This window comes from Lethenteron reissneri, chromosome 36, assembly GCF_015708825.2.
Source record: "Lethenteron reissneri isolate LAM-NWPU_2019-01 chromosome 36, ASM1570882v1, whole genome shotgun sequence".
Taxonomy (NCBI): domain Eukaryota; kingdom Metazoa; phylum Chordata; class Hyperoartia; order Petromyzontiformes; family Petromyzontidae; genus Lethenteron; species Lethenteron reissneri.
Window position 1 is genome coordinate 9,508,195 of NC_083814.1, and position 11,176 is coordinate 9,519,370.

The 11,176-nt window shown below is 47.2% G+C and overlaps 1 protein-coding gene across 3 annotated transcripts in view; it reads left to right on the forward strand.

Moving 5' to 3' along the window:
• LOC133351105 (multiple epidermal growth factor-like domains protein 6) overlaps window positions 1–10,156 on the forward strand; it is a 117,043-nt gene extending 106,887 nt beyond the window's left edge. For all 3 annotated transcript variants that reach the window (XM_061566052.1, XM_061566054.1, XM_061566053.1), the window contains 6 exons: window positions 1,821–1,949; window positions 2,833–2,961; window positions 3,687–3,815; window positions 4,440–4,568; window positions 5,918–6,046; window positions 7,432–10,156. In XM_061566052.1, the coding sequence (XP_061422036.1) occupies window positions 1,821–1,949; window positions 2,833–2,961; window positions 3,687–3,815; window positions 4,440–4,568; window positions 5,918–6,046; window positions 7,432–7,487 (701 nt within the window). In that variant the 3' untranslated portion in view covers window positions 7,488–10,156. The remainder of the gene's footprint in view (window positions 1–1,820; window positions 1,950–2,832; window positions 2,962–3,686; window positions 3,816–4,439; window positions 4,569–5,917; window positions 6,047–7,431) is intronic.
• Window positions 10,157–11,176: the final 1,020 nt, after the last annotated feature.

Below are 11,176 nucleotides of genomic sequence, written 5' to 3' on the forward strand. Positions count from 1 at the left end.
GTTCGCCACTCTGCTCGATGTGAATTGGTGAAGATAAGCGCCAGGACCGTTTGAGAAATTACTTCCCACTGATTTTAGCCACGGCCTCAGAATCGAACTCAGGTGGCCGGTTTCATCGCGCAGTGCGCGACCCACCTGCACCAGCGCTTTGCCCCGATCCTAATATCCACAACAAACATTCCTGTTATCTGTGGATAAGGACGGCTAACATGAAGACTTTGCCATCAAATTTCGATGTAAAGCTTTCGTGACTGCAGGGATTCATCTTCTTGGTTCTTTCGGTAAAGTCACGTAGAAGGGAAGTAAAACATAATAAAATAATTTATTATGTTTTATTTTTATTATTTTATTTCTTCCCTTCTACGTGACTTTACCGAAAGAACCAGGAAGATGATACATTCTTCTTTGGTTCTTTCGGTAAAGTCACGTATCAAGATAAAATAATAAATTAAATTAAATACTAGCATACGACGTTTCGATTGCAACACAAGCAATCGTCATCAGGTATAAATGAAATAGAAACACAAATCTAGTATACTTAGAAATGTAATGCAGTACAACAGAGAGTCGGATAACATAACAGTCAACACCCTACCTGGTTGATTACGTTCTTCCTAAGAATGCTAAATTTGAGAGAGAGAGAGATCAAACACAGAACCAGAGACATATAGACAGACATATAAGCAGACAGATATCACAGAGATACATAGAGAGAGAACAAAACTTAGGTATCTCCGACGTGTTGTTCCGGGGGCAGGGGGGGGGTCGTACCTGCGCGTTTGTGCGGCATGATTGTCCGACGTTTCGCCCCGCCAACGTCTTCGGCAAACGAATTGATTAGTTCCAGGCCCATTGAGCGAAATGTCAGTTGTAGCGGTGACGCGTCAGTTCGGCTGTTCGTAACACACAGGGCACGGTAGTTCTCATATAAAGACTTACGCTGCAAAAGCCTGGCCAAATTCATAAATTATATATTGTCGGTGTTTTTTTTATATTGTGACGTTCGTGCAAAACTGTATCTCATAACGCCGCACAATCTGCACTGGGAGCTGCATATATATGTAATAATCCTTCTTGAGATGGCTTCGGAATCAGTCCTTTTATTTCCACTCCACAATACACTTTGCTCACTCACTCTCCGTTGCTGGCAGACAACGGAGAGAGGACAGACTTCGCACTATGTCCCCACCGCGCACGTGGCACCCAGAGCCCCCGTCCGTGCGTGACCCTGCTCTTGTGAGTTTCAGTCTGCTCCCGATCGTTCTCTCTCACTCTCTCTTAATACCTTCGTCACGTGGTCCCCCCAGCCAATCGTTCATGGACAGCTTCGACCATTCTCGATGGTTCCCTGTCAATCCCGGGACCACGCCCCTCATCCGGCTCCCCATTAGCTGGGGCCCCGAATGGCTAGGCCAATCACTCCTGATGACATGTCGTGATCACGCCTGGGCCATGGTCCCTATCTCAACCCTTATTGGCTACGAGCAGGACCGGCAAGCCAATCCCCACGTGAACCCTCTATGGCTGTTATTACATATATATGAATTTGTTTTCAGCTAATGAATAGTTTATACATGTGGAAGGAAACTGGAGCACTCGGAGTTGTGTATACAACACATACACGACTCCCAAACGCGTTGATTATAACAGGCGCGATTCGATGTAGTAACCACGATCTTAGGAAGCAACATCAGTGTCTGAATGGATGCACCGGTGCTTCCCTGCCGCGTTCGCGTGCGCCGTTAGATATGATCGCCGCCGTAATATTTTTTTCATGTTCATATTTTTCTTTTCCTTTTTTCTCTCCTCGGCTACCGCAGACTGCCCCGGCGGACGCTTCGGCGTGAGGTGCGGCGGCCGCTGCCAGTGCAAAAACTCGGGCCTCTGCGACGCGCGCAACGGCACCTGCGCCTGCGGCCTGGGCTGGACGGGCGCGCACTGCGAGAGAGGTCACCGCTCGCAGGGCCCCTCGCTGGGGGGTGGCGGCATGGACTCGCGTTTGCCCGCACAGGCTCGCCGCTCTCGCCCGAAGGCCGCCCCGGATATAACGCGGGATCGGAATATTTATTTCATAACGGAGAAATTCGATGAGATGTGAAGCTTTCTTTTTTCAAAGATGCCCAGCAAATGCTGCGGGCGGATTGGCGATAGGCCACTGCGATCTGTCGGCTTCGCGGCGGACGCGAAAGATGCCTCGACGCTATTCGACAGAGAGTAGTCCGTCCGTGTGTGCCAGTGCCACGCTCCAAATTTGAAAAATTAAACCCCAAGTGGCGGACTATACTCATTTACAATACGCAGTGCCTTTGTGATGGCCGAGCACCATAAGAAAAACGAGAATACAAAATCTGCCAACTTGTTTCGGTCATCATTGTTATTATATTTCCGTGCTGAAAGATGTATTTTGTCCCACCATTGGAACTTCATTTGCCAGTAAATAATATGATAATTGTTTTTTTACCCTTTTATCTGGCAACAAAACTGACACCTTTTTTTTACAAGGAGTCATGTTTGAATAGACCACAATACCTGCAGTCATAATGCAAACAAAAAACATAACTCTGATAGTGCATACATTATCAGGTATTGTGGTCTATGCAAACATGACTCCTTGTTAAAAAAAAGGTGTCAGTTTTGTTGCCAGATAAAAGGGTAAAAAAACAATTATGATGTATTTTGTGTTTGTGCGCCGCTGCCGACGCAGCCCCTTAACATTTTGGTTTAACTTCCAAAGTCTTCATGTCCCAGCGTGGATGTTCGATAGGGCATCGTAAAGCGCTTTGGGCGGCAGCTGCAGCCGCCGTGTTTCGGCTTCCTCTCTATCGGTTACAGAGTGCCCGGCGGGCAAGTATGGGGTCGGCTGCCGGCAAGACTGCCTCTGTGAGCACAACGGCACGTGCGACTCTGTGTCGGGGGCTTGTCGCTGCATGGACGGATTCTACGGCCCACGCTGCGAGCACGGTGAGAGAGTTGGCAGTCCGGGTGTGCGACGTGGGAGCCGCCTCCGAATTGTCTGATTTCACCGTCTCTCTCTCTGCCGCAGCCTCCCTCCGCTGCTGTTACCCATCAGTGGCTACTCGCTAAGCGGCTACATTTGTCCATCGTTCGTCGGTCGTTCGCACGTATGCGTGAATGCGTGTTGAACTTCATTCGCACCATACGTAGCCAACCGTGAGTTGAGCGAGTGAGTGGATCAATGAGTGGGTGAGTGGACGTGTGTGTGTTGAATTTATATCACACCGTATGTAGCCAATGGCGGCAGCCCAGGTAGAAATTCTGGGAATGCTGGGTAATGACACCGAACAACCACCGCCATCTATTGCGCGTTGGTTGAACGTACGACTCTCGGTCCGAACAGGCAACTGGACATACGGGACAGGTTTGTTCGTATCTCTGAAAGTTTGTAAGTTGAATGCTCGTAAGTAGAGGAGTCCCTTATATAATAGATGACGTTTTCGGGAAAGGGCACTAATTATGCATATATTTTTTTTATCCAACTTCAAGTCAATCAATCTTTCTTCCCCCCACCCCTACCCTCCACCTTCATTGCCTGTAACATCATCCCACAAATATGTATATCCGTTGTAAGGTAGTTTTAGATATGGGATCGTATATTCCTCACGTGAGCGCGAGCGCGAACGCTGAGCCTGAGCTGACCTGTGTGCTGCGCCCTCTTGCTCCGGTAGCCTGCCCACCAGGATTCTACGGGCTGAACTGCCAGCGCGCGTGCCACTGCAGGAACGGGGCAAGCTGTGATCCCGCCACAGGGCATTGCCTCTGCCCCCCCGGCTTTCATGGAGAGCGCTGCCAGAAAGGTATAATGCTAATGGCACTGTAATCATCATGACGTGTAATATTATGCTTTACTCCATTATTCTACTCGTAGTGGGTTGTTTTGTGCGCAAGATGCTCTTGGCAATGTGGAATTGGTCATGAAAAACAGCGTTCAAACGTGCCTGAAGAAGAGAGTTTTCAATCAGCACATATTCCCATTCTCCCCGTACTTCATTAGCTTGGCAATATGTGTACGTATGTTTAACTTCTTTCACACCGTACGTAGCCAACCGTGCTAATCGGAGGTGCGGGGGGAGGACAATAATCTAAACACAAAAAGCACTTCTAAAGAAATTAGTTCTCATTCTATATTTAAAACTGCATAGCTCCAGTGGCTTCCGAATATCGGAAGGAAGAACGTTCCAGACGTCCACAGAAGCGCATCTGAAAGCGCGCTTTGTTCGACGGCCAGCAGCCAAAAGCCGCTGTGAGGATGAAAAGTGCGAACAAATAACTCACCCACGACCCGCACGGTTCGGGGAGGAGCCTCAACCATCCCCGGATTCACGACTCAATTGCCCGTGCGTGTGCACATGCGCAAACCAGCAAGGTTGTTGGGCGGCAGGCACTGTCCTCGTGCTGACGGTGGTGCTGGGTGGTGCCAGGCTGTGATGCAGGGAGGTTCGGGGCCGGGTGCCGTGCCCGCTGCGACTGCCAGGGCGGTGTTCCCTGCCATCCCGCCACCGGGGAGTGCCTGTGTCCCCCGGGCAAGACTGGAGCGCAGTGCGACGCTGGTAAGTCGAAGCACGGCAAAACCGCAAGGACACGCGGTGTTTTGCGCCGCTATTACAGCGGAAGGCTTTCGTGAAGCACTGTGTGTCAGAGGTCGCAACCGGGTACCCGATACCCGTACCCTACCCGATACCCGGCTACCCGTACCCGGCCGGGTACAGGTACCCATTTGCGACCCTGGTGCAGCCGGGTACGGGTACGCGTAGGCCGTGAGTCACTGGTGAGTAACTGTCACTCATTTCCCAACGTCTTGTCTCTTCTCACAATTCAAGTTCCTAGAATCAACCCACCCGCGCCTGCAACATGGCTTCATCCCAGAGGTCGCAATCAGGTACCCGATACCCGTACTCTACCCGTACCCGGCCGGGTACGGGTACGGTACGGGTATGGCCGGGTACGGGTATGGCCGGGTACGGGTACCCGTTTGCGACCCTGGTGCGGCCGGGTACGGGTAAGGAATCAAAACCCATTTGCGACCTCTGCTGCGTGTGTTTCACATATAGAGTCTGCACTAGTTTTACAGCAGAGGGAGATACTGCGATGTCTTTCCCAATTGAGTCATTTACAGCAAAATTTCATGGGAACTTTTTTTTGCCATTTTCAAAGCATGAAAAATGAGAATAGGTTTTACCCTTTCTGGCAATGCAACAGGTGGTAAGATGTTCAAGCACCAAATTTGTACCTTTTGCAAGGAATCAAGTCTGTCTTAACCACACGGACTTGTGGTGAACGCTTGTAGTGAACTTGTGGTGAACACAAGTACGTGGGGTTAATGCAAACTTGATTCCCTGAAAAAGGTACAAATTTGGTGTTTGAATATCTTAACGCCTGTTGTATGGTCATAAAGGGTAAAACCCATTCTTATTTTTCACGCAGCTAAATTGTTTACAATTTGCGCATTTGCACCTTGACGCTGGCAAGTGTCGCCCACAATTGTAATGGGATATTTAAAATCGATCGTGGAACAGGCGTCATGTCTTTAGTGTTCAGACATCCGCAGCACGCACGAGGTTGGCCGCTAGGCCCGAACCTCAACACGTGGCAAACGCGCTACCGCTCGGTCACGTGACTTCCCCGCGCAGCCAAGAGTAGCAATTTCAGAATAGTCCTTGAACTTCCCATTCAGCTGAAAACAATAATAATTGGCGCGTCGTTAAATGCTTGCGCGCACCGTGTGACGATCCGTCGTGCGGTGGAGGATATTCTAATGGCACAGAGCCGGTCAGATCGTTGCGCGGCCCAACCTTGATAAACCCATCGTTTTTTTCGTGACCTTGGCTGCTGGAACCCACCGTGCGTTAACGCGCGTGTGGTGTCTATGATGCTCCCTCTCTCTCTCTCTCTGGCACAGGCTGTCCGGCAGGAAGCTACGGCGTGAGCTGCTCCCTGGAATGCGCCTGCGCCAATCGGGGCCGATGCAGCCCCGTCAACGGGAAGTGCACCTGCCTCTTCGGTTGGGTGGGCCCCACGTGCCGCGAAGGTGCGTCTGCCGTGGCCAGGGCAAGGATTTAAGCCGTGGGCCTGAGGGCCCTCGTGTTACGTAGGCAACTTCCGCAAGGCCCCTCCAAGTCACAGCCGAGCGACGGTAGCGCGGGCCTTCGGGAATCTTTTTTCGTTCGTCTTTCAATCACGATGACAGCGTCCGCGACTTTGCCACGGCAGCTGAAGCTGGGGGAAACAAAATTTGATTTTAAGAAATGATTTTACCTTGAGTCGAATAGATGTGTTCATTATACATAGGTAAATAATTAAATTTATTTCATGACTTTACAAAAGAAGATAGCAATGTGTAATGCATACGTAGGCCCTTCCCTCATATTCGCCTTCGGCCTCTCATAACCTCAATCCTGTCCTGGCCGTGACACTGCACTGTAACGCTGCACTACAATGGGACAAATGATTTGTACACAACACCACCATGATAATTGGGTATGGAATTAGAACTGATAAACTGGTTATATACAGCAGAGGAAAAGCTCGGTTTGGTGGTGCCTTTCACTCTGTCTCTCATGAGCTTCTTCGTGTACACAGCGGGCTCAATAGCGGAATGATGAACAAACAAACGTCATTGCAACACATCAGTAGCTCAATAACGACGATAATGAAACAAACACGAATCGAAACATACTCTTTGGGTCTTTCGGTAAAGTCACGTAGGTGAAAATAAAAAATAAAAATAAAGAATAAAATAGAAAAAACTAAATTAAATCACGACGTTTCGGAATCAACACAAGCTTCCGTCATCAGGTGGGATTTAATTTAGTTATTTCTATTTTATTCTTTTTTTTATTTTTTATTTTTTACCTACGTGACTTTACCAAAAGACTATGGATCCTTGCAGTCACGAAAACTTCAAATCTAGAACGAATCGAAACACCAACATTGACACGGGAATAATAATCATGATGACGATTTTACAAGTTCTAGAATCCAAACAGTTTGTTTTTGGTTATCTCATGCAAGCGGTCACAACCGACCACTTTACGATTCTGTCCACTCTCCAGTTCAAGTCACTCACTTTCAAAAAAATACAAACCTGCAATTTTGGGCGGCGTAAATGTTGATCCAGATTTATTGATGCATCACTTGCCCTTCTAGACCAGGGGGTGGGCAATCTGCGGCTCCGGAACCCTTACGCGGGCTCTTCGAGGAATGCATTGCGGCTCTTGAAATATTAAGCTGTTTTTTTTATGGAATTCGAAAAAAAAATGTCTCTTCTTGTTCCTCTGGTTGCCGGGTCCCGATTCTGCTCCCTCGCGACTCTCGATCCTCAGCGGAAGGATACGCGCAGCCGGAATTTACCTACGGTTTCTTTTGTCGCTTTTTGCCCGACGTCTCTCCGTGTCTCCAATCTTCCCGTTGCAGAAGGACCTCCTCAACTCCCCTCCCAGGCGTCGGCCGCGCTGCCTCCCCGGAGCTAGCCGCCAGACGCGGGCAAGTGCGGCCGTAATCGGAGGAACGACACGGGTGTCCGACGCTTTTGGCCCACGGTGTCCCGCGCACACCTGCCGAAAGTGCCGCCTTCTCACGAAAATTGGGCAAGCCCATGTATGTCCGCAATCCTCTCGCTGAAGGCCGGTTTTGCCCCAGAACGTGGATTCATTCTCTCCACCACCACATAGTACTGTGGGAAATCGTTGATGATTTCTTTTTTAACCCAGGAAAGCCCCCACTGAGTCTCAAGACTCTTTAATCAGGAGGGTCCTTATATGTCTCGCAGTAAGGGGGGGGGGCGGGGGTTGGGCGATAATTGCGATGTGTTTTTGCAATCGAGTAATTTGCGGGTAACTTTTATTTCTTTCGGTTAATTTGGACCATGCATGGCCGATTGTCGTTGTTGTTGTTATCGTCATTGTTGCAAATGTCACGGGATTTTTTGACGTCCACTGTGAAAGCAGACGGCAACATATTTTTTTACGGGAAATGCGCCCGCAGTGTTAACCAGGGCGGCCAGCAGGAGCGAACTGCAAACCTCTGCGACGAGCGTCAGTCTCGCTCACCGCAATGCCACATCGCCGTTCCCAAGTTAACTTATGTTCATATTCAGTAGAGCATAACATCTTGTTACGTAATTTCAGTGCTTAAAATCATCGTACGACTTTTTTTAACGTAATGTATTAAGAGCCAACCTTTTATTTCTCTCAGTTAATCACTTGTATAGATAACTTTAACATTTTGACACTTTTAAAAAGAAAATGCAATATAAAATGTACACAATGTTTGAATAATAAAATGTTAAAACTATCGTAGCTAGTTGGCGGGTGAGGTGAACAGGGATAGGAAACAAAATGATATTTTACTTGAACTCTTTTTTTTTACTAAAATTATTTTGTCATAAAAAAACGGAAATTCAATCAATACTGGAAATGTGTCAATGGTGCTTAATAGTGAACATTTTCCAGACACTGTACAATATAATATGTTTTTAATTTGTGTACCGTAATGAAGACAGTGTTTAAACTATGTATAGGATAATGTCAATCTGCTAGGCGTTTTTTTTTTCTAATTGAGATATATTAATCATGATAATCGATTAGAGTTAACTCTCGATTATCCGTGGCCAGATGACTCGCGTCCCGATCTCAGAGGTCAAGGGTCCTCACACGCGTCGACACGTAAACTGATTATTTTAATAAACATGAATTCTGAGTCTTATCACCGTCATCGCCATCATCAGGAGTGGTCAATCCACTGCTGGATGAACGCCCTCCCCAAGCCAACGCGGCCACCTCTCAGGATCGCGTCATGCAATAATCTGTCGAGCGTCCGCACGCGAGCTGATTTCATCGCCGCATCTCCTCCGTGGACGTTCGCTCGGGAGCGTCCCGTTCCCTTGGCTGATACTCCACTCATTATTCTTGATCATCAGCCATCAGCTCCTCTCGTGAAGTGTCCTGCCCGAGCCAACTTACTTAATAGCTCGAACTTTTTCTTTTAACTGCATGTGTTTTTTTTTCTGTGTATGTATGTTGAACTTCTGTCGCACCGTACGTATCCAACCGTGCTACTCTGAGGTGCGAGAAGCAGACGTTGCCTCCTTCACATGCCCACTTCAATGAACGCGTTACCACTCTTTCCGTCTTGTCAACGTGATTCCACGCGTGTCGCTCGCATCCTGTCCGTGTCATATTTCATCCGGGCATCCGGATAATACATGACCCTGGATAATCGAGAGCAAACTGCGATAACTCCGCACGTGTTTACAAGCGAACCGGCGCACGGGAGCTAATGGGGGAATTAAAGAGAACGCAGTGGGGAGGAGCACTTTCATGTTCGTGAAATCAGCTCCCGAGGATTTTTCCCTTTCATTGCATCATTGGTACTCCGTATGTCACTGTAACGTTCTGACGCCGTGCCCCGACTGGACATCTGTGTTCAAGAGCTTCATAGCTCATCGGATTATTCCTCCAGTATAAATACACATTCTGATTATCATCTGTACGGCGGATTCAATAAAATAGAAACTTCCATTTAGGAGCGCCGACTTATAGATCAAATATTAAGGGGCTACGTCATTAACATTGCCTGATATAAACAGAACAGTTTATTTATCTAATGTTTTTGTAAATGGCCTTCCCCTCCTGTGTTTTGATTAAGCATAACCCTTGATTTACGGCACAAAGCAGATTCCACAGAACGATATGAATTTAAATTTTGATTTAAAGCTTTCGTGACTGCAGGGATTCATATTCTTGGTTCTTTCGGTAAAGTCACGTAGAAGGGAAATAATAAAATAATAAAAATATAAAACAATAACAATTATTGCTGTGGATTTCACACCTGATGATGATTGTTTGTGTTGCAGTAGAAACGGAGTGAGAATTTTTATTGTTTTATATTTATATTATTTTATTTCCCTTCTACGTGACGTTACCAAAAGAACCAAGAATATGATATGAATTTAGTTAAAATAGGTTAAAACCAAACGGCCGTGTGATTTGGTTCGTGAAGACTGGGTGCGTAGAGGTGGGAGCACAGTGCGGTACAACAATGGATTTTGCTCCGCTGCCCTCTGCTGACAACACAAAGGTAGCCCCACAGAAGCCTATAGCAACCGTTTAGGGGAAGTCCATAAATGACGTCACGCACCTAGGGGGGGGGGGTCAGACATTTGTGACGATGTGTGACGAGGTGGGGGAGGGGGTGAGAAATGTGACGTCACATCAAAATGCGCAACTTTTAATAAATATAGACAACACGTTCTACTTAATTAAATTGACTTTTTAATAAATGTTTTTTCCTACAACATCAGAGTGCAGAGCCACATTAAACACGTACTACAATGCCAATAGTTTAAAGCGATTTGAAGCATTTTTAGGGGGGGGGCATAGCTTTGTTACGTCATATTTGAGGGGGGGTCTGACTTTTTGTGATGCCGTGTGACGAGGGGGGGGGAGGTCAAAAATCGTCCAAAATCGCGTGACGTCATTTATGGACGGCCCCTTATGCACGATGATCACCCTGCCAAGCACAGTCCAGGTTCAACCCCGCTTCGTTTTCGCGATCTGATGAGATCGTGTGCGTCACAAGTGATCTGTTCACCGCCACCAAATCCTGAATGTGAGCAATCGTTATCAACCCACGTGGTGTGCTGCAGGGTTGTCTTATTTTGAATCTCCCTACCGATTTGCATCGGTGAATCCGTCAAAAAAAATTTGATTTTTTATCAGTCGCAGCATCTGCCCGAGTCATTTTCTTTATGAAGAGTCAAGTAATGGTTCATCCTGGCGTCCGGAAGGAAACAGGAACCTATGGCATTGATGATGGGCAGGGTACAATCAACCACCATCAAAACAAAAACACACGACCTGACCGAAAATATTTTACACTATTGGAACCTCATTTGCGAGTAAAAAATATGATGATTGGCTTTTTACCCTTTTATCTGGCAACAAAACTGACACCAAAAAAGGTGTCAGTTTTGACACCAAAAAAGGTGTCAGTTTTGTTGCCAGATAAAAGGGTAAAAAAACAATTATCATATTTTTTGACACCAAAAAAGGTGTCAGTTTTGTTGCCAGATAAAAGGGTAAAAAAACAATTATCGAAAATATTTTGTTGCTATTATACCACCACTAGAGGGCAACAGTGACTCGGTGCTGGAGGGCAA